This window comes from Zonotrichia leucophrys, chromosome 5 (assembly GCF_028769735.1).
Source record: "Zonotrichia leucophrys gambelii isolate GWCS_2022_RI chromosome 5, RI_Zleu_2.0, whole genome shotgun sequence".
Taxonomy (NCBI): Eukaryota; Metazoa; Chordata; class Aves; order Passeriformes; family Passerellidae; genus Zonotrichia; species Zonotrichia leucophrys.
The window spans coordinates 39,693,525-39,713,944 of NC_088175.1; the positions used below are offsets into that span (position 1 = coordinate 39,693,525).

The following is a 20,420-nucleotide window of genomic DNA, read 5'->3' on the forward strand; positions in this document are numbered from 1 at the left end:
TAGAAGCAACTACACTGTCTACCAGGAAGGTAGTGTCAGTCTATTTCATTCTTCAGGCTGTTTCACTCCTTTAAATTCATGTTTAATGTTACCCTTGAACTGGCAGTACAGACAGCAGCCTGTTGCAGGATGTGTTAGGAGTGCCTGCACTGTAAGACCTGTTAAATTTGTTACCTCTGCGCCTGCCATTGCCTGAGGAGTGCTGAGACAGAAAATTACACTTTCTGCATGAACTTTCTTCTGAAGTTACATGAACAAGAATACTGGTTCTTTCATTCTGTCTGCCATTAAAATAAAATTATCAAATTGTAAGCTGCCTCCTGGGAGAGGCAATGAGAAACATACCTAAAAATACCTCTTCTGGTGTGTTCTAGAAAACAATGTACTCTGTATACTGCTTGGTTGAGTTTTTTTCCCCTTTCTGACTGGCCCTCTTGGATCAGATGCTGTTACCTGTTTAAGGGAAGAAATCTTATTTATTCAATACATGCACTAGTTTGGTAACAGTATAACCTCTTTTTAGGTTTCGTTCCTGTGGAAGTGTGGTGATGCCAAAAGCTTGTTCAGCACAGGCAGGGAGGGATGCTGCACCAGCAATTTGACTCGAGACCTACTCTGCCACCATGGTTGTCCCATAGGTGACCTCCAGTACTGCTTTTGGGACATAACCCTGGCCCTGCCATCTGGCCAGAAATGTTCAGGTTCTTGGGCGATGCTCTGAGGTTGGATGGAGAAAGAGGGTGGGGTTCTCTGGCCGAGCTGGGGGAGGAGGGAGCGGCACGAGAGGAGGAAGCGAAAGGGGGAGGCGAGCGCCAGGAGGATCCAGCTGGGGCCACGCTGCAGTCATGGCCCAGCCCAGAGCCTGTGAGTAGCTGCCCTGGCTCTTCACTGCTCAGTGGTGGTGGGAGTTCTTTGGCTTGTCCCTGAGGGAGAGACTGGGCATGTGGGAGAGGGCGAAGGCTTGCTTTCCTGCTGGGCTTGGAGCATATCCCACGTTTCAGTGGTGATGCTGAGAAGTGATGAGTCAGTCCTGAACTGGGTGCATTGCATAAGGGGATGCCATGCTTGGCATCATGGGAGGAAGTGAAAAAGGGAGAGGAGAGCAAATCTAACCATGTTTTGCTCTGGTATCGTGTGATCCCCATCCCATTGACGCTCTCTTCACCTGCAAATCTCTCTTCCCTAAACACTCTCTGGGGACATTCTCAGCCATCACTGAGGCCCTGCCTGTGTTCCCTGTCTTTTGGGGAACCCCAGCATCCCTGTGTTATTTGCCCAGTCTCCCAGGGCTGGGAGCATCCCTGCAGGGAATCACAGCATTGTCTGGAGGGGGGAGGATGTAATAGAGGAAGTGTCTGAACTCGCTGGCCCTGGCCTTCGTGCATCCCCATAGCTGTGGTCGAGCTGCGAGTGGGCTGGGTGAGTTATTTGGGGAACAGCTGTCCTGATGTCAGCTCTGCCCCCACAGCCCACTGCTGGGATTAGAGAACCCAGTTTTGGGGCAGATGCATCTGTGGCTGGAGCTCTTGCAGGGCTCAAAGCATGAGAGCAAATCTGTTAATGTGACACTTGGGCTGCAGGTCAACATCTGGTGGGAACTGTTCCTGCATCTTCAGTTCCAACCAAGATGTTCAGCTTCAGTTCCTCTCTTGAGAGGACACAGGGGCTGTTCAAGCAGTAATTGTGGTTGCTGTTCAACCAGCTCCTCTGCTTTTCCTTGCTGGCCAAAATTATCCCAAAATCATGCAAAAAAAGAAAAAATGGTCTGCAATTTCAAAGGTCAAAGTCTCTTTTAACCACCTTCTCTGTCCCACATGTCCAGGTCAGGAGCAGGAGGACAGATTGCATGAAGTGAATCTCTCTACCCAGAGGCTGCGTGTGCTCCCTCCCTCAGTCCTGAGCAATTCCATGCTGGAGAGCCTTGACCTTGACAGGAACAAGCTCAGGAGCATCACTGGCATTTCTAAGCTTTGCAACCTCAAGAAGCTGATATTGTCCAAGAATGAGTTTGTGGACTTTCCCAATGAAATCCAGAGCCTGGTCTGTTTGGAGAGGCTTGAGCTGAATCAGAACCAAATCCGGATCATCCCAGAGGGGGTTTTTTCCCATCTCCCCAGGCTTAAGCACCTGCGGCTGAACAACAACCGTCTGTGTGCCCTCCCCAGGGACCTGGCAGCCTGTGGGGGCAGCCTCCAGTACCTGAACATCTCCAACAACCTGTTCCGCACCTTCCCGCAGCCCGTCCTGCAGCTGGCACGCTTACAGGAGCTCCATGTGCAGAACAACGCCCTCCGCCAGCTCCCCAGGGAGCTCTTCCAGGGACAGTCCCTGAAGACGTTTAAGGCCAGTGGGAACCCTCTCCGTGAGCCGCCCAGTGAAGTGTGTGCTGGTGGCATTCGGCAGATTCGGAATTACTTCAACCAGCTTCAGCATGGTTCGGGGCAGGAGGACAAGAGGGTCAAGACCATGTTCCTGGGGGCCTCGCTGGCAGGGAAGTCCACCATCTGCAGGAGCCTGAAGCAAGGGCGATCCAAACTGGTGCCCAAGGAAGAGCGAACAGTTGGGATAGAGATCAGTGAGTTCCAGATCGAGGACTTCACATTTCTCTTCTGGGATTTTGCTGGCCAGCTGGAATACTACATGACTCACCATGTGTTCATCACCCCACAGGCGCTCGTCATCCTCGTCATCAATCTTCACATGTAAGTGCTGAGCTGGTTTGGATTCCCGGTGGAGTGGGGAAACCAAAAAGGAGCTGACAAAACTTTGCACTGCACAAATTCACACCATTTCCACTGGACCTTGAGGCGTGGTCTTCTTACCATTGGCATAGCTGGCTCTCCCTCTCCCCATTTTTGCAGATCAACCTTTTAATCCACCAGCTCTGTCATCACCTTGCCAAAGGCATCTGTTTGGAAGGGTTGAAATAAGTATCAAGTCCTTATGTGACAGCTGAACCTCATCTAAGTGGACTTGCTTTCTGCAAGAAGCAAATCCCTGTGATCCCTTCTGTATCCTGTAGTGTTCCCTGAACATGGAGGGAGTACGGGGCTTGGGTTTGGAGCTACAGAGGGATGCTCTTGTCCACAGCAGGGTTTGGCTCTGCTGTACCCCATAGCTTAAGGATGGGGAACTGAAGGATGAGCTTGGATACAGCCCATGTCTATGGGCTGTATCTCAGATTCTGAGATCTGAGCTCTTGTCCAAGTGAGCTCCTGGGACAGGAGAGTGTGTGGTCAGGCCTGTACTGGTGGAAGTTGGTTGGAGATCCAGAGGGTGAGATGTGAATTTGGGATTTTCTTTTTCTCCTTTCCCCAGGTACCAAACTAATGACAAAACTTTCAAGGAGCTCGTTGGTTTCTGGATCAACAACTTGTCCATGCGAGTCCCAAACTCAGTGGTGCTTCCTGTGGGAACCCATGTGGACTGCTGCCAGGAGCAGGAGGTAGCAGAGAAGACCCATGACATCATGGCCAGGATCACAGCCATGTTGGCAGAGAGAAAAAGCAACCTTGCTCACTTCATCGACAACCTGGAGGGCAGTGAGGAGCCCAAGTTTTACGTGGACCAGTGGGAGAGGCTGAAGGAGATGGAGAGCTGCACATTAACTGTAGGGCTGAGATTTTCCTGGGCTCTGGCTGGCTGAGGTCACCCTGCTGTCTCTGGCAGCCCAGTGTGCTCCTGGCTAAGGGGACCTGGTGCAATTGCATCAGGCCACTGCTGCAGCCCCTCCCCAGGCTGGGGTGGACGTGGTAACCCTTGTTACCACGGGTCCTTGTCCTTGTAGGTGATGGGCATCTCCTCCTGTGGCTTGTAGCAAGTGCCTGAGGAGTGTGAGGGGTGACCAGGTGATTTTCAGGAACTGCTGTAGAACAGAGGTGTGAAGGAAGTGCCTCTGAAGCTGAGCCAGTGGCCTCTCTCACCTTGGGTGACCTCATGGGTCCTTCCTTTACCTCACAGGCTGAAAAACTCCTCTGGGTGTGCTTTTGTCAGGTATGTGCTTCCTCTTTTCCAGATCTTAAACTTAGTTGCTGTCAACTGCACGGATCACCGTGCCATCAGAAAGCTCGAGGCCACTATTTTGAAGCATGTGAGGAATGAGGAGCTCTTCCCGGAGGTTGTCCGAGTGCTGCCGCCTGTCTACAGGCAGGTGGAAGCTGCCATCGCGGATATTGCAGGGAGCGAGGAGGTGGCCGACCACGGTGAGCGCTCTGTCACCTCTGCCACGCCTTTCTGGGAGGAGCTCCTGTCCCGTGCCTGGGACGGGCTCTCTCCAGGGCTGTCCTGAATTGGGGATGGGCTCCCCAGTGCTTGCTGCACCCTCTGGCCCTGTCTGTGGGGCAGTGGGGTCGCTGCTGAAGACCTTGCAGTGTTCATGCTGAGCACGCCTCACAGGTCTGGTTTCTTTGTTTCCAGTGATGTATTTAGTTCTCCCCTTTTCCCGGTAAAAGCAATTAAGAACATTTTTCAGGAAGGAGCTCCACAGCTTTAATGCAACTATGTGGTTTTCAAATCTACATCCTGCTAACCTTATTTAATGGCCCCTACCCTTCCCTAGACCGTTTTTCCATGTGTCTTGTGACTTAGCAGAGCCGGCAGGCAGCTCCAGCCCCTTGCTTATACACCTAAAGCAGGTATTAATTCCACCTGTGACATTTATTAATTATTTCCGAGTGACATCGCTGGCCCCTCTGGCCACTGTAAGATTATAGAATAAGGAGCAAATGCTTTCCTTTTGTGGACATAAGTCAAATTTTATTGCCTGTCCCTCTGCACTGCTGAATGGCACTCTGAGGTTTAACTGGCAGTCTGAGGTTTTCTGGCTAGAAACAAACTTGCTTCCTCAAACAATAATAGAAAAAAAAAAACAGTATTAGCTTTGTTTTTCAGAAAGTCTTGGCAGGCTGTTCCCACTGCTGAGGCAAGGCAAAGTTGTGGGAGCTTCAGGGTGTCAGCTGGACAGCTGAGGAGAGGCAGAACATTTTTGGTCAGTCACCAAGCACACTGATCCCAGCTACTTCCCCAAGGATGGCATAGGTGACATGGGTGTTTGATGGCTCTCTGAAGCATCTGCCTTGGAATGCTGTGTCTGATAGATGCATGCCGAGCTCCTGCATCTCCCTCTAGGCATGATGGACCTCCAGTACCTGCTCAGCAAACTCTCCCAGCGCGAGAACTTGGCCAGCCTGAGCAGAGAGCTCCTCCGGGACATCTTGCGGTACCTCCACCGCATCGGGCTCGTCGTGTGGTATGAGGAAATCAAGCACTTGGAAAGCACTGTCTTCCTCCAGCCTACATTTCTAATAACCATGTTCAAGGTGAGAGTGGGGATCAGGACCATCTCTGTAGAGCCCAAGCTCTGCAGCTTTGCTGGGCTCCTCTCACTGCCACCTTGTCTCTCCTTCTCTTCCCATGCAGCTCCTGGTGCGGCACCAGCTCGTCCAGCAGCTGGAGAGCGTCTCTGTGGAGACGCTGATCGGGGAACACGCCACCATCAGAGACAGGGCCAACTGGGTGTGGACCTTCAAGTCCAAGGCAATGCTGTGCCACCAGGCTGTGCGTGCCTTGGTGAAGCACCAGCTCTGTTCGGAAGGCATGCGGGATGTCTTTGAGGAAATCATGGGACCCAGGCCTCACAGAGGGAGAGGGAAGCTCTTCAGCCTCCTGGAGCACTTTGAGCTCTGCATGGAGGTGAAGCACACTGAGGCACTCAACCCACAGGCCAGGGAGTTTGTGCCTGGGCAGCCATGGGAGACAACACAGAGCCAAGGCAAGTCCTGGTACTTGTTCCCCACCTATCTGAACCAGACAGAGGAAGTGTCTGAGGTCTGGGGAGGAGATCACCTCGAGGACCTCCACATCCGTGCCTACTTCTCACCCGAAATACCTGAGGGCTTCTTCCAGAGGTAAGCACTGGTTTCTGGTCATCAGTGAGGTGGTGGGATTGAGTTTGCTCTGTGCAGTGCCAGGATGACTCTCAGCAAGTCCTTGGCTCTTGAGACTGTGTCTGCTGAGGCCTGAGGCTGTGAGTCAAGATACCAGGCTGGCTGCTCAGCTGTGCCTCACACACACGTGTAGGGCCCTGGGTGAACCCCTTGTGATGTTCACTGCCTGGATGTGAGCAAAGGCCACACTCCTTCTGGTTCCCCTTTCATCTCAAGGGGTGTTTGGCTAATCTGTGTCCATCCAGGCAGGCAGAGGTCTCACAGTCTCACCCAAGAATGTTCCAATTTCTATGGGTGTTGGAACTGTACCAGATTTTGGAACAGTTTTCTGGACTTGTGTTTAGAGTTTTATCTGATGGTGTTGTGGTTAAACCCCAACTGGCAACCAAACACCACAGAGCCACTCACTCACTCTCGCCAGCTGGACTGGGAGATAATCAGAAAAGTGAGAAAACTCATGGGTTGAGATAAAGACAGTTTAATAGTTGAAATAAATTATTATAATAACAGTGATAGTGATAATAATATTGTAATGAAAAGGAAATGAGCAAAGAGAGAAATTAAACCCAAGAAGAACAGGTGATACAAATAAAAAACAATTGCTCAGCACTAACCAACTCACGCCCAGCCTGTTCCCAGGCAATGGTCCCCCAGCCAGCTCTCCCCTAGGTTTATATGCTGAGCGTGATGCCACTGCATATGGGATATCCCTTTGGTCATTTGGGGTCAGCTGTCCTGGCTGTCCCCTCCCAGCTCCCTCGCTGGTAGGGCAGCCTGAGGATCTGAAAACCCTTGCTTTGATGTAAGCCCTGCTCAGCAGCAGCTAAAACATCAGTGTGTTATCCACATCATTCTCATCCTAAATCCAAAGCATGGCACTGTACCAGCTGTTAGGAAGAAAATTAACTCCATCCCAGACAAAACCAGGACAAGATGGCCAATTCTGGAAGAATCTCTTGGTTTAAGAGGCTGTTTCTGCTGCTTGAGCTTTCAGTAGGGGAAGGTCCTCACTTGGTGTCTGTTCTTACTGAAACTTGGTTCATATTTTCAAGTCCCTCCAGTTCTTCCAGCTTTAGGGATAAGCTAGGAGAAAAGTGATGAAAGCCATGGGCAATCTCCTGGCAGGTTCCTGGTGAAAGCTTGCTCCTTCTATTCCACACACTGGGTGGCCAAGGTGACCTGCCTGCTTGTATACAATGGCAAACCTCTGCTGATCAAAGAGAATAACCAGAGGGCCTACAGCTACCTGGAGCTCCGCAGCAGAAAGCCATCAGAAAGGACAGGTAAGATCCCTGATCCGTATTTCATGACTCCCAACCCATGTGTCTCCTTACCTCTGCTCCTGCCACCTCCAACCCTATGGGAAGTGTCCCAAGAGGACTCTGCCACATGCCCTAATCTGGCCTGGGTCCACCAGAAGTCCACTTGAAGGTTTCCCATTTCTCCATGTAATTTTGTTCAGGACTCTTCTAGAGATATCACATGAAAGTGGGATGCCAAGTTTTCATTCTCGTCATGGAGGAAATGGGTTGTCCTTCCCCAGAAGGCCCCAGCAGAGAACAGTCTAAGGCTGGATCTTCAAGTGATAAGCAAAAGGGGCCACCCAAGTTGTGGAGCTCTTCCAGTGTATCATTAAATTCCTTATGGAAGTTTGGTTGACTGGGGATGGAGCCAGTCTGACAGTTGAGGCTGTGGGTTGTGTGGGTCACCACAGAATGTCCTGGGCTGCTGTGGCTGGAGGCTATATGAAAGAGACATTCTCCTTTTGCCTGGAAGGGTTCCAGTTTGCTTGGGATTTCCTCGTGGCAGTTGTGCTCATCACCCAGAAGCTCGCTGAGGAGTGGCCGGGGCTGCACGTGTGTGTGAAGTCTCCCTGCCGAACGTCCGGCTGCCCAGCAGAGTTCCTCTGGCCAGACATGGATGGCACAGGTGCCACGTACGTACACACTGTGCCCTCCCAGCAAGGCTGGGAGCCAGTGGTCACTACTGCAATGCTGGTGAGCCTGGTCAGCTTCTAAAAGCCACGTGAAATTAATCATGAAACTCACCAGGCACCACAGTGCCCTTCTCCCAACCCTAGCAGCTCGTGTCCCATGTGGTGTTCACACTTAGTGGTGTGGGAAATTGGAGCATGGAGGGAAAGGTGAAGAAGCTGAGACTCTGGGGCTCAGGCACATAATGCTCACTCTGGACATGTCCCTGTTTCATGAGGAGCTGAAGGTGCTCAGGCACCTGGGAGGGCAGCAGCTGTCTCACCAACAGCTGCACGTCAGGGTGGGAAGAGCAAACCTATTCCATTAGCCTTGGCATCACATTCCATGGGAAGTGCTGAGAGCAGCTCCTGCTGCTTCTTTCCTGGGCTTTTTCCTCCACAGGACAAAGGAAGACGTTAAAACCTGCGGGACGTGTGGACACCGCTTTGGTGCAGAGCTGCTCCTGCCCAAAGGTGAGCCCAGTGTCCCGAGTTTGTGCCACAGCTGTGCTCAGGGGAAAGAGGGCTGAGGGTTTCATGGGGCTGAGGGGCTAAGGGTGCCCCATTCCCACAGTACCCAGGCCACTGGAGGAACCCCCAGCACAGCCATCTGCTCACTATTACGTGACAAGCTACGGGACCACCACCTTTGGGCCCAGCAGCATCCAGGTCACTCGGCAGGTAAGGACACCGCTACCCCTCCTTGCCCAGGGACCAACAGTGATGGCCAGGCTCCTGAAATGAGGGGGTGCAGTTGCCTGCAGCCTGGGGAGGGCACACCCCATCTTCAGGCAGCCCTCTGGTTTCCACTCTCCTCCCTGAGATGCCACCCCCTCTGCACCACTGAGCTGGTGGTCTGGGTGTTCCATGTTGTACTTACTGCCTTATTTTTCCAGAACATCTCCAGTGAGTAACTCTGGGCGGCGCTCAATGAAGAATTACTTTTGTTTAGCCCAGGCCAAGCTGTCCTCAACACATTCTGCTTGTGACTTATGTTTGCAGCCTTTATGCAGGAGAATAAATGCATTGATAAATGCATCCCTTCACACTGGGAAGTCACTTCATCCACTCAAATTTAAGGGGAAGAAGGTGCTGATAAAGCTCTCTGATACCAGCCCTCCCCTGCCAGCAGGGACTTTGCTGAGACAAGGCTGGGCACGGGCTCCCATGGTTTTGGGGGTAGAAGGGGGTGGTGAAGATTTCAGACTGATAGCAGAGGCAGATATCCAGGCAAAAGAGGACAACATTTCTATATATATATATTTTTTAACTTGGAAAAAATAAGAAAATACATCTGTAAATTACCACACTCCACAGAAACACCCACTAGAAGCTGACAGAGAGGAAAAGGAATGTGTGAGCTCCAGGACTGGTCACTGAAGTCATCCTCAGGTTGGGGGGTGCTGGTTTGCAGAGCCTGGCATGCCCAGTGGTCCTGCTGCCCGTGCCAGGGCCATGGGGAGCGGGGCAGGAGGGCTCAGCCCAGCTGCATGTTGTACTGCTCGATGAGCTCCATGAGGTCGAAGGAGTTGGAGAGCTGCAGGCTGATGGTGCGGCTGTCCAGGGAGGAGGCTCCCTCCTGCAGCACCTGCTCGTACCAGTACTCACAGAACTTGGGCACCAGCTGCAGCAGCAAAACATCGGGGTTAGGGGCAGCTGCCTGATATAGCTGCAAAACCTGCATGGCCCTGTCCTCCTGGAGGGAGAAGATGTCTGGGGCACCCTTTGTCTGCCCCAACCCCTGAGGGTCCCTGTCCCTGGGCAGCTGCCTTCTACACCATCCCACCCAGACCCTGAGTGCTCTCTGGCCCATTCTCCACCCATGTTTTCCCTGGTCCCCAAGGGTTCCTGTCTGGTCATGCAGCCCCTCATGGCACCAAGGGTCCCTCTCCCCTGTCATTCAATTCCCCCACCTCTCTCAGCCCCCAAGGTACCCCCTCCTTGGGTATCCAGATGTCCATCTGCTCCAGATCCTGAGAACTCCCAAATCTCCATCTCCACTGCACACTGAGGGCCTCCCTCCTTGTGCATCCAAGAACTCGCCTCCCCTGGCCCCTGAGGCTCCCCCTGCCCAGTCCCTGAGAAAACTCCATCACCTCTCTATCACCTAGGAGTCCCCATCCCTGGGCACCCAGAATCCCACCTGCCTCAGTCCCCAGGGGTCCCTCTTCAGGCACCCAGACCCTCCATCTCCCACCCAACTCGACCTCGAGGGTCCCCCTCCTCAGGCACCCAGAGTCCCAGCTCCCCTGGCCTCCATGAGTCTCTCCCCTTCCCTGGGCAGCAGTGGGATAGTGGTGGGTTTTGGCTACTGCACCTTGACCAGGATGAGCTTGGACTCCTTAGGCTTGGCGTTGGAGAAGGCCTGCCCAAAGCAGAGGTAGATGGTGAAGTCAGGGGATCGCCGCCTTTGGCCATTGCGGAAGTCCCTCAGCTCTGTGAGACAAAACAGGGCTCAGCTTTGCGGTGAGCCTGGGGCCACAGAGGGGCTGGGAGGGTTTGGATGCTTGTAACATCCTGGGGCTGGCTCCCATGTGCCCCAAACCAGGCTGGGCAGGAAAAAACACACGGGGAACTACGTGACACCCCTACACACCTATGCAAAACTCATTGAAGTCAAAGATGGGCGTTTCCTGGTCCCGACAGAGCAGGTTGGGTGGGGGCTCCTCGCCCCCCTCGAGCTGCCGGGACAAGGCCCAGAACACCTTGCACTTCTCCCGGCGGGTGGCAAAGACCTTGGGGGCGCGTAGCTCCAGCTGCAGCCCCGCGATGCCCAGCAGCTCCTCGGTGATGCGCCGCTGCTTGCGGTCGGGCAGGCCGGCGGGGCTGGGGAAGTGCACCACGTGCCAGGGCCATGGCTGGCTGGGGCGCTGGTACGTCAGCAGGCAGCGGCTGCCCTTCACCACCTCCCGGTGGAGCTCCTTCCCCCGGTAGTAGATGGTGACATCCAGGATGGACATGATGTCATCTGCACCAAGAAGTGATCAGCAGCTGCATCCTCCAAACCAAAACATTCCCCGTCCCCAAAGCACCCCCCAAGCATGTTTACTGCTAATAACTGTTAATAACTGTTAATTATTGTTAATAATCATTTATAGCTATTAATAATTGATAACCCTCACCTGTGTTATCCACCAGCAGCTGTGGCTGTGGCACAGGGCTGGCGGTGGGCACGAACACCGTCGCCTCCACCGCGTACTGCACAGGGACCGTGCCCTCCGTCAGGTGGCATGGTGGTGGCATGGCTCCTGCAGCTGGAGATGAGCAGCACTGTATCACCATTCCAGATGCCACCCTGGCCTGTTGCCACCCCATTATGGCATTCCCACAGCCAGGGCCAGATCCTGTCCCATGGCACACACCTGTCTCCTCTAGTGGCATGAGGCCTGTTGGTTGGTAGGTGTCCAAGGTGGGTTGCTCCACCGTGGGCACCCACTGTGGAAATGTCGTGGGAGGGAAGCAGCTGTTCTGGCTGGTGTCTGTGTAAGGCTGGAGCAGGGTGTCCTGGTGAGGCTGGAGCACAATGTCCTGGTGGGGAGTGTCCTCTGCAGGGAAACCACCTGTGGGAAGGTGCTGGGATCACTCACCCAGGCAGTCACCAACCCTGCAGCCCGCGAGCAGAGCTGGTCTCACCTGTGGGCACCCAAGATCCAAGGTCGCGGGGAGAGATGTCACACTGCTGCAGCAGCTCCTCCAGAATTGAGAGCTCTATGGGGTCGGTGCTTCCTGAGGGGGAGCACAGTGGGTAGGATGTCTCACAGCCACAAAATCACTCCCAGCAGAGCCTAGTGGGTGTCCTCCCCCAAAAAAGATTGTGGGACTAGTGCTTACCTGGGACAGCGATGGCTGAGGCCATGTCTTGGGGGTGGAGCTCCAGCTGGAAAGAGAAGGAGAATGGAATCTTACTGCTGTGGTTGCCAGGCACCCAGCCTCCCCCAGCCCACATTTTGGCCAGGTGCTGCGCTGCAGCTTAGGAGCAATGCTTGTCAAGTGGCAGCAGGGACCCCCCCGGCCTGCTGTGCCCACCCAGCTACCTGCAGCTGCTGTTGTGCTGCCTTCTGGTCCACCACAGGGTTGGGGATGTTGGAATCTCCGTCCTTGCTGTCCTGGAGTGTGGCTGAAAGGAGAGCACCAGGAATGGGAGGCCCTGAGATTGCCCACCCCATCCAACACAGCCCCTCCATGGGGCGAGGCTCACCTGAGACAATGGAGAAGACCTTGTGGGGGTCATCACCACGCTTGGAATGGTCCTGTTCCAGCTTGAACAAGTGGGTGCTGCTCAGGGCACAGCGGAAGTTGGTCTTCCACTTGGCCGGGTCCTCGGAGCCTTCCTCATACCGCCCACTGACCTTTGCCCAGCCCTGGGGGTGCAGGGAGGGAACATGGGGTCCCTGGCTCCATGAGAAGGGAGGTTTCCAGGGATGACTGGTCTTCCCCCATCTCCCCAGCTCCCACCTTGAAGACCTCAGCTTGCTGCTGGTCACCATCCCACCCCACACACCTTGAAGACCCTGAGGCTGCTGCTGGCGACCCCCACCCCGCCCACCTTGAGGATCTCCATGTCCCTGCTGGTGACACTTATGCCACCCACCTTGAAGACCTCCAGGTCGCTGCTGGTGATGTCCTTCCTGGCGTTGTGCTTCCAGGGGACACGGAAGATGGTGTGGGCAGAGTCGATCCAGCGCAGTCCCCGGTAGCTCCCGCTGTTGATGGCGTTCAGCAGCCACTGTCCGAACCGCAGCTTCTGGGCTTCCCTGCGGGCGGGGACCGTCACCGGGGGGAACCGGGGCCACCCGGGGCGGGCCGGGGGTCCTGGGCGCCGCTTACCCCTCTTTCTCCTGCGCTGCCATGGTGCCGGGTCCGCAGAGCCGCCGTGCCGTGCCGTGCCGTGCCGTGCCGTGCCGTATCTGCCGGGTGGTGACCTCGGCGCTGGGGGCGGCCGCCTCTTTCCCGATCCTTTATCCGCCCCTCCCGTTTTCCTGGAAATCACGTGTCCTTTTCGAAAGTGAAAGTGCCGCCGCTCCCGGTGGGGCGGAGCCGCCACTGCCGGGGGTGCCCGAGCGATGCCCCGGCCCCGGCCCTGCCCAGAGTATCTCTAATTAAAATTAATAAACCGGACCTAAAGCTGAGCGTGGGAATCCCGCAGCGCGGGGGGTCGGACACACCCGCTCCAGCCGGGGCTTCCCGGAGCTGGAAACCCCCGGGCCGTGTCCAGATGTTTATTTTAATCCTTCCTCTCCCTACTGCTTTGGCTTGCCCGCCAAGGCCGTGCTGCCAAAAATCACAAATCAACAAAGGCCAAAGTGCGGCGGGCAGCGCTCGGCACCGGGGCAGAGGCGAAGCAGTCCATGGCCCCGACAGGATGGGGGCCAAGGGCAGCAGCAGCGACCGCCCGGCTCTTCCCTGAGCCCTTTGAGCTCTGTGGGGAGCAGCAAAAACAACCCAAACTCCCTGAGAGGTTCCTAACTCAAGGACCAGGAAGGGGTGGAGGGGCTAGTGGGGCTGAAGCGTGGGACTGCAGCCTTTTTCCCAATGTGCAACTTGGTTTTGACGAAATTTCTTTTCCCAGGAACTCCCTACTGCCTATTAGGCACTCTGCATGGTTTTCCAGAACACTGCCTGTTGTTTCCCAGGAAATTCCCCACTTCCTTCCTAAAAAATCCCCCGTTGCTCTCCAGGAAATTTCCCAGTTGCTTTGCAGGCTATTTCCTCCTTGTTTCCTGGGAAATGTCTTTGTTGCTTTCTAGAGTCCTCCATCCCTGTCTATGATTTTTCCCTCTCCTTAGGGGATGGATCTCCATTCCTTTCCTGGGAAACTTCCACATGACTGTTACTCCCTGGTGAGAGGAAAGCTCATGTGTTTACAAACAATTTGCTGGGTGCAGGTTGGGTGTTAATGTCTTTGAAATGTGTCCCAATGTCTCTGCTGACTTTGGGCAGCAGGTTTGTAGCAGAGTTCAGGCAGTTCTGCTCCTGAAACAGACAGAGGTCCGAACTTTAGGGTAAAATGGTAGGTTCAAGGTGGGAGGTGGTTCTGGAAGGCTGAACCTTCCTGGTGCCTCAGCCAATGGGGAAAGGGAGAGGGAAGCAGGCGGCCGGGAGTTCAGGATAAAAGGAGGGCGCCCCCTCTGAAACCTCCAGAGGAAATGCTACAGGTGAGTGTCCTGGTGGAGTTTCTCACTTTATTCGAATAAAATTGAAGAACTCCTCTGCCTCCTTTTTGAAGAGAAACCTCTAGTGTTTGTGGATTTTCCTCACACTGGGAAGCAAGAAATTATTTCCCAAGAAGTATCATTCATCCTCTCCAGGCAATTCCCCTTTTGCACCACCAATTCCTCCTTTGCATTCTGGGAAATTTCCCCTCTCAGAAATGTCACTGTTACTTTCTTACACAATGTCACTTCTGCTTTTCAGGAATTTCCCAGGTATTTGAGGGAATTTCCTCCTTGCTTTCATGGAATTTCCCTCCTTTTATCTCTAGGCTATCCCCCCTATAGCCTTGTAGGAAATTCCCCCATTGCTTTCTAGAAATTCCCTGAATATTTCCCCCTTTGTTTTCAAGGACTTGCCCCTAGTTCTCACATGGAAATTCCTACATTGTCTTACAGAAATTGTCTTGTCCTCTTTGTTATCCAGGATACTCAGCTTTCTAGGATGGTTTCCTTTTGTGCTCCAGGAATTCTCCTCTTGGTTGCCAGGATTTTTCCTTTTATTTTTCAGGAATTTTCCCCCAGGGTTTTAGGAAATTTCATCCTTCTGTTGCAGGAAATTCCATAAGCCAGAACTGGCTTGAGCACCTGAATCCAGGAGAGGGGCATTCAGCAGATCCAGCAAAATGTATTTAAGGGCAGTGAACACCATGAAACCCAAAGAGGAGCCAGGAGGGCCAGGTGAGGGTGGGAGCAGGGGACAAGGCTGACATGGATGAGGTAAGGCTGGAAAGGGCCCGGGTGGGAGGAGGGAGCCTCTGCCAGTGGGAAGAACAAGGAGTGGTGCTGGCTGCTGGCTCCTGCCCCAGGGACAAGCAGCACCTGCAGGGAGGGGAGCAGAGGCGTGTTTATTTACTTTCATTCCTCAATGCTGCAATCAGTGCAGAGTGGTTTCAGTTAATAAGTGATTTATTCAATTGATGGGAATTGTCCCATTTAATTTTTTTTTTTTTTGCAAGCAGGACCCTGCCTGCCTGGAGAGGGGGGTACCTGTCCTGCACAGCCACAGCTGTTATCCTCTGCCACTTCCCTAAGTCCTGCTGGCTCAGGGACATGTCCAGGAAGCCAAAAATCAGCCTCATTTAGGCCACCAGCTCCTGCACAGTGGAAGAAGAGCTGGAGATTTCAGGAGAAAGATTCAGTTTTACAAAGAAGTTTTTAAAAGCATCCTGAAGGACAAGGAGAGCTTTCCCTGAATCTCAACCCTTCGCTGCACCCAATTTTCCTCCAAACTTAACCCCACCATACAAACCTGCACCCCACACACATTCCTGCAGCCACAAGTCACCCATTTTCCAGGACATTCCTTGCAGGAAGAAGGGCAAGCTGAAACCCCACAGGTTTTATCATCAGGGTCTCTTTTGGGGACCCTCCCTGTAAATCAAAAAGCAGCCAGGAATGGGGCACCTTAAAGAAAAAAATAAAATAAACCTTTCTCTTTTAATCCACCCAAGGGAAATCCAGAGCAAGAGCAGCATCACAGCACTACACACAGCACAGACATCTATCATTGCCTTTGCACAGATTCCTTCCCAGATACACAGAGAAGTCATTAAGAAAAAAGAAAAGAAAAAGAAAATTATTCACGTATGCGAAGTGACAAGTAACAAATCAGCCACAGAACAACTTTTTCAAAGAGAAAAAGGATGCATCAAGGAAGAAGGCCCCCAACATACACATTTCACAAAAACCTAACCAAAGAACGGTGAAACAGAGGTGGTTTTCTTTTAAACATTAAAAACAAAGCTATTTTAAAAATTAATTTAAATACACATTCAAAACACAAACACCAAGCAGGCGCCTGGAGAATAAAGCAAAAAGAAGGAATGAAAAGTGAATTCAATCAGTTTAATTTCAACACCAAAGTCGGGTGGATTGCACCAAATGGAATAAATAACGGAGAAGATCACACTGGGTTGGTAGATCTCACACTTAAGATCATTTCAACTAGAATTAATCACACAGCCCAAGAGAGTACTGAATGAGGAATTCCTGACAAGTGATATTAGCTGGGGCAGTGTCCCTTTGACAGAGCAGGCTGTAGGTGTGGATTTGCCCCCTGCCCCCCAGCCCTGATCCCCACAGGGAGCAAACAGGATGTTCTTGTGATGCACGGGGCTCACAAACAGCTCCTTGCTCAGAGAATGTCAACCCTCTGCCTCTTGCACACCCACTAGCTCCAGCCACACCCAAGGCAAACATCAGAGCACAGCCAGACCTTGTGTTCTCACCTGGCAGGGTGAGCCCACAGGTGCAGCATTTCTACTGCTGCTCCATGGGCTTGGGCAGTGCCAGAACTGGAGCCAGTGCTTCCTTCCACACACCTGGGGTCAGGCTGGGAAAAAATCAGATCAGCTGATCTACACCTGCAGCCACAGCTTTATCACTCTAGGGGTGGGCAGGCTGAAGGAATGTAAGTGGCTTCTTTTTGTTTGGTTTTTCCTCCCCACAACCCTGAATAAAAAAAAAACCTCAAACAAAACCCAAACAGAAAAAAACCTAAAAAGAAAAACAAGCAACCAAAAAAAAAACAAAACAGAACTAAAGAAAATCCCCACAAAACAAAACAACCCCCCCAAAAAAACTAAACTAATAAAACAAAAACAAACTAAAAAACAAAAACAAACAAACACAAAAAAAAGCCCCACCCTGAAACAAAAATAACTTGATCCCAAGTTCCTCTCCCTTCCGTGCCTGTAGCCAAGCAGGGAAGCATCTTTGGACATTCATGTGATCCCACAGACATGTTCCCTACAGAGCAGATACCTTATTTCTGCACCTCACCCAGATGTGCCTGTGACACCTAGTTAGGAGGGACGTCCCTTTGCTTTAAAACAAAAATAATTACAAAATCAATAGGAACAGTCAGAATTCATTTAAGTCCAACTAGTTTTTAAAAAGGGAGAAGGGAGGACTGAAGGTTTCCAGGCCAAGGAACTTGCCAGAGCCAGCATCCCCCCCACCCCTGCCTCCAGCAGCAATGAGTTAAGCCCCCTTTGTGCAGCATTCACTCTTGACCCGAGGTCAGCAGAGCCAAGGAGGCGCTGAGGGGACACAGCTGCCCCTCCAGCTCCTCCTCAGATGGCTGGCAGCTCCAGGTAGAAAGGGAAACTCGAGTGGATGAGGATTGAAGTTATTACTTTCCCATCTCTCCTCCTTCCCAAGACTGAGAGGAGATTTCTGGGTCTGCAAGCCCAGTCTGTGCTTACCAGTGTCCTTAAGAATGACAATTTAAAACCAAAAAGTGGGAAATTAAAGAGAGAGAGAGCGAGTGAGAGAGAGAGAGAGGAATAATTAAGTATTGTCCATGGAAGGAGCGGGAGGGGCGGGTTCCAGAGGCGGCAGGGAAGGGACTCTCTCCCTTCCCAGTCTGCCCACGCGGGCCCCAGGTCCCTTGCGGCCCTGCCGAAGCCTTTGTGCTGTTGCTGTGACACGGATGGACAGGGATGGCGAACACGGGGATGGATCCGGCGCTGCACGGGGCAGGCACAGGCAGCCCCGCAGGGCTAGGCCCGGCGCCTGGGGAGCAGGTCCAGCAGGAACTCGGCGATGCCCACGAAGTACACCACTTGTGCAATGCCGAAGAGAGGAGCGATCACCAGGGCTCGGCAGTAGGCCCCTTTGAAGAAGGCCAAGGGCCCTTCCCTCTGCCAGATCTTCCTGGGGAGAAATGGCACAGACAGGTAAGTGTCCATCCCACCCCTCCACCGTGCCAGGAGAGCCTCTGGCCATGCCCTGCCTTTCCACCTCCCTCCAGAGACTAAACTCAGGCAAGCTCTATTGCCTGGCACAGCCCCCACAGCAAATCTCCCATCACTGCCCAAGTGCTCTGCAAGTGGCCATGCAGGAACTTGCCCCATCCCTGCATCCTTGCTCATGTCCAGAAGTACAGCTAACACAACCCCATGCTTGCATCGAGCGATCCCCCTGCTCAAAAGCTCCCTCAGCATGGGACAGAGCCAGATGACAACAGATTCTGGCTACCACTGGAATACAAAAGCAGAGAAGTCCCTTTGTGTTTTGAAGCAGCCAGACCATAGTTTAGCAAAGGATCAGAGGATAATGCAGCTGGGGACAGCACACTCTGGCAGTGCTTCTGCAGACACTGTGCAGAGCAGTCCCAGGAGGGATATGAGACTCAGTACTGTAGGATTTTCCAACAGTGGGGCCTTGGGAGGGACTACAACATTGCCTCCCTCTGCAGAAATAAAATCTCAGTGTTATGACTACTGGGGTTTGGACAGAAGTATTTAAATTTAAATGCTATATTTTTCTTGCTCAATATGGGAAGAAGTTCTCTTTTATAAAACTATATTTATACATCTGCTCATATCTCTATATATATCTCCAGATAGACAGACAGATTGATAGAAGCACAGGGACAGAGGGAACATGAAGCACAGCTTCTGGCTGGGTCTAGAAGCTGCCCTGCCTGCCTGGCCAAACGCCTGATGTGGTGGCTCTGCCATGAGGAGCCTTACTTGGTGCAGTCCAGGATCCCCGAGTAGGTGTCCTCATTGACTCCTCTCTGCAAGGACTGCAGCCGCGTTTTGATCACTGGGGGAAAGAGAGGGGAGACACCGCTGAGCACTGGAGGTGTAGCAGGCAGGAGAGTAATGTCTTTGAAATGGCCAGAACAAAATTGCCTAGAATACAGACCATTTTCATACATTTATCAGGGAAAACAAACCCATTCCTTTACATATGGATAAAAGAAACACAAAGCCACCCAAAACCCAACCCCTCCCTCCCTCCTTGTGATCAAGGTTTCAAAAGCTGACTTAAGCTTTAAACCTTCCAAATTCAGATATGTCTCAGCAAAATGGGAACTTATTTTCAATAGCTCATCTCCTTCAGGAAGAGGCATCTAAAACACATAATTCTACTCCTACATTTCTTCACACCTTGGAGCATGTGCAGTGTTGGGGAAAGAGCAATTACTTTCTGGTGTTTTTCACAGGAGAGAAACCAAGGTGGTACTTAAGGCAGTTGCTGTGGAGCAGGAGAAAAGGCCACAGATCTGAAGCTTCCCCTGTTTGTTCCAGACAATTTTAAGTCCACTTGGTCTGCATATTATTGCCTCACATGGAAATGTGCCTTTCCTGCCAAGAATATGGGAAATCAGTGACACTCTCTTCCTGACATACCTAGTAAGTACTGCAAACCAGTGTGTAAGCTGTGGCCCATGTTGTAACTCAGCTGAACTCACACCATCAGAGCTGGAGGCAGCACAGCTGTCCCTTTCTGTGTGCTCATGCTGCAAAAAGGCTGGCACAGTCACCCTCCTCTCACCTGGCCCAGCCTGGGCCTCTGAGTCCTGTCACTTGGCACCAGGCCACCAGCACAGGCTGCTCAGGACTCACCATCACAAGGATTGACAGCCACTGCAGCCGTACTGCCAGCCACACATCCAGAGAGGAAGGACACGTAGAACGGAGCCTTGACATTGGGGTCCTTCTGGCCCAGCTTGTTCAGGTTTGCAAACAGTGGGAAGTAAACAATGGAGAATGGGACATCCCTGCAGTGGGGCAGGAAAAAAGGAAGAAAGAACAAGGATGAGCGAAGTCAGCACGGGACACCAACAAACTGAGCAAAGGAAGGGCTGCAAGCATCACGCATTGTCAGCACAGCCACGAGTGCAATGCAGGTATCCTGGCTCTGTGACTGCAGTGCAGACAGGAGCTGAAACTCAGTGGGGCAAAAGTGACTGCACAAAGGACAACAGGCCTATGGGAGGCATGTAGCCCTGCAGGATCAGTGGGCTCCCCCTTTTCTCCAACACTCAAACCAAAGACACCAGCACATTCAGAGGTCAATTGTTTTGACCACTTTTGTTAATTACAAGAGGTCCCATCCTGCCCTCCATTGCCCTGGGTGCTGCTTTAGCTCTACCTTTGTTAAAGCTAGAGCGACACTGTGAAAGCGCAGGCAAAGAGTGTCAGAGCAGGCATCAGTCCTTGCATGAACATGCTCTGTGGCCAGCTCCCATTGCACACCCTGGGGTCTCAGGCTGACAGTTTTACTCTGCCAGCTCACACATACTTCTGTACAGTGTGAAAATACAGATCATGGGGCACACAAAAACCTTTCACAGAAAGCAGCAGAATTAAATCTTACGGGAAAAAAAAGATACCCTCCATCACTTCTCTGACCTTTCCTTCTTTAATGTACTAAACCTGTGCATGGAAAACGAACTAAACCAAGCCCACACCCGCTGAAGTCAACATCTCCTTTCCAGGCTCATCCCCGGGATGGGTGGTGCCTCAGGCCCAAGGCTGGGGATGCCAGTGCCTT

The 20,420-nt window shown here is 52.5% G+C and overlaps 3 protein-coding genes across 5 annotated transcripts in view; 1 reads left to right on the plus strand and 2 right to left on the minus strand.

Moving 5' to 3' along the window:
- Positions 1 to 776: 776 nt before the first annotated feature.
- Positions 777 to 9,216, plus strand: LOC135448538 (malignant fibrous histiocytoma-amplified sequence 1-like). Of its 2 annotated transcripts, XM_064714645.1 has the most exons (11): positions 777 to 864; positions 1,823 to 2,702; positions 3,319 to 3,610; positions 4,016 to 4,202; positions 5,128 to 5,318; positions 5,419 to 5,906; positions 7,071 to 7,228; positions 7,722 to 7,881; positions 8,321 to 8,391; positions 8,492 to 8,598; positions 8,814 to 9,216. In XM_064714645.1, exons 1-11 carry the CDS (start codon positions 846 to 848, stop codon positions 8,829 to 8,831), a joined length of 2,571 nt encoding a protein of 856 aa, XP_064570715.1. In that variant the 5' UTR covers positions 777 to 845; the 3' UTR covers positions 8,832 to 9,216. The 2 variants fall into 2 exon arrangements, with proteins under 2 accessions (XP_064570715.1, XP_064570714.1); XM_064714644.1 differs by having other exon boundaries at positions 8,492 to 8,828.
- On the minus strand, positions 9,157 to 12,908 carry IRF7 (interferon regulatory factor 7). Its single transcript, XM_064714646.1, has 11 exons — positions 12,745 to 12,908; positions 12,509 to 12,671; positions 12,116 to 12,278; positions 11,952 to 12,034; positions 11,749 to 11,794; positions 11,551 to 11,643; positions 11,280 to 11,477; positions 11,040 to 11,171; positions 10,514 to 10,885; positions 10,235 to 10,353; positions 9,157 to 9,541 (listed from the first exon to the last, which is right to left on the minus strand). The coding sequence occupies exons 1-11, from the start codon at positions 12,765 to 12,767 to the stop codon at positions 9,395 to 9,397; spliced, it is 1,539 nt and encodes a 512-aa protein (XP_064570716.1). The 5' UTR covers positions 12,768 to 12,908; the 3' UTR covers positions 9,157 to 9,394.
- A 3,052-nt stretch (positions 12,909 to 15,960) lies between these two features.
- The window catches only part of SLC25A22 (solute carrier family 25 member 22), a 51,449-nt gene continuing 46,989 nt past the window's right edge, over positions 15,961 to 20,420 (minus strand). For both annotated transcript variants that reach the window (XM_064714647.1, XM_064714648.1), the window contains exons 8-10: positions 19,490 to 19,644; positions 18,608 to 18,683; positions 15,961 to 17,786 (exon numbers count right to left, since the gene is read on the minus strand). In XM_064714647.1, the coding sequence (XP_064570717.1) occupies positions 17,633 to 17,786; positions 18,608 to 18,683; positions 19,490 to 19,644 (385 nt within the window). In that variant the 3' untranslated portion in view covers positions 15,961 to 17,632. The remainder of the gene's footprint in view (positions 17,787 to 18,607; positions 18,684 to 19,489; positions 19,645 to 20,420) is intronic.

Excerpts from the sequence above, each read along its gene's own strand:
- LOC135448538 (XM_064714644.1), top strand. Across the intron at positions 4,203-5,127 it reads CGAGGAGGTGGCCGACCACG|GCATGATGGACCTCCAGTAC; the intron begins GTGAGCGCTCTG and ends ATCTCCCTCTAG. Across the intron at positions 7,882-8,320 it reads ATGGATGGCACAGGTGCCAC|GACAAAGGAAGACGTTAAAA; the intron begins GTACGTACACAC and ends TTTCCTCCACAG.
- IRF7 (XM_064714646.1), bottom strand. The coding sequence starts at position 12,767 with ATGGCAGCGCAGGAGAAAGAGGG. Across the intron at positions 11,795-11,951 it reads CAGCACAACAGCAGCTGCAG|CTGGAGCTCCACCCCCAAGA; the intron begins GTAGCTGGGTGG and ends TTCTCTTTCCAG. Across the intron at positions 9,542-10,234 it reads CCAAGCTCATCCTGGTCAAG|CTGGTGCCCAAGTTCTGTGA; the intron begins GTGCAGTAGCCA and ends TTGCTGCTGCAG.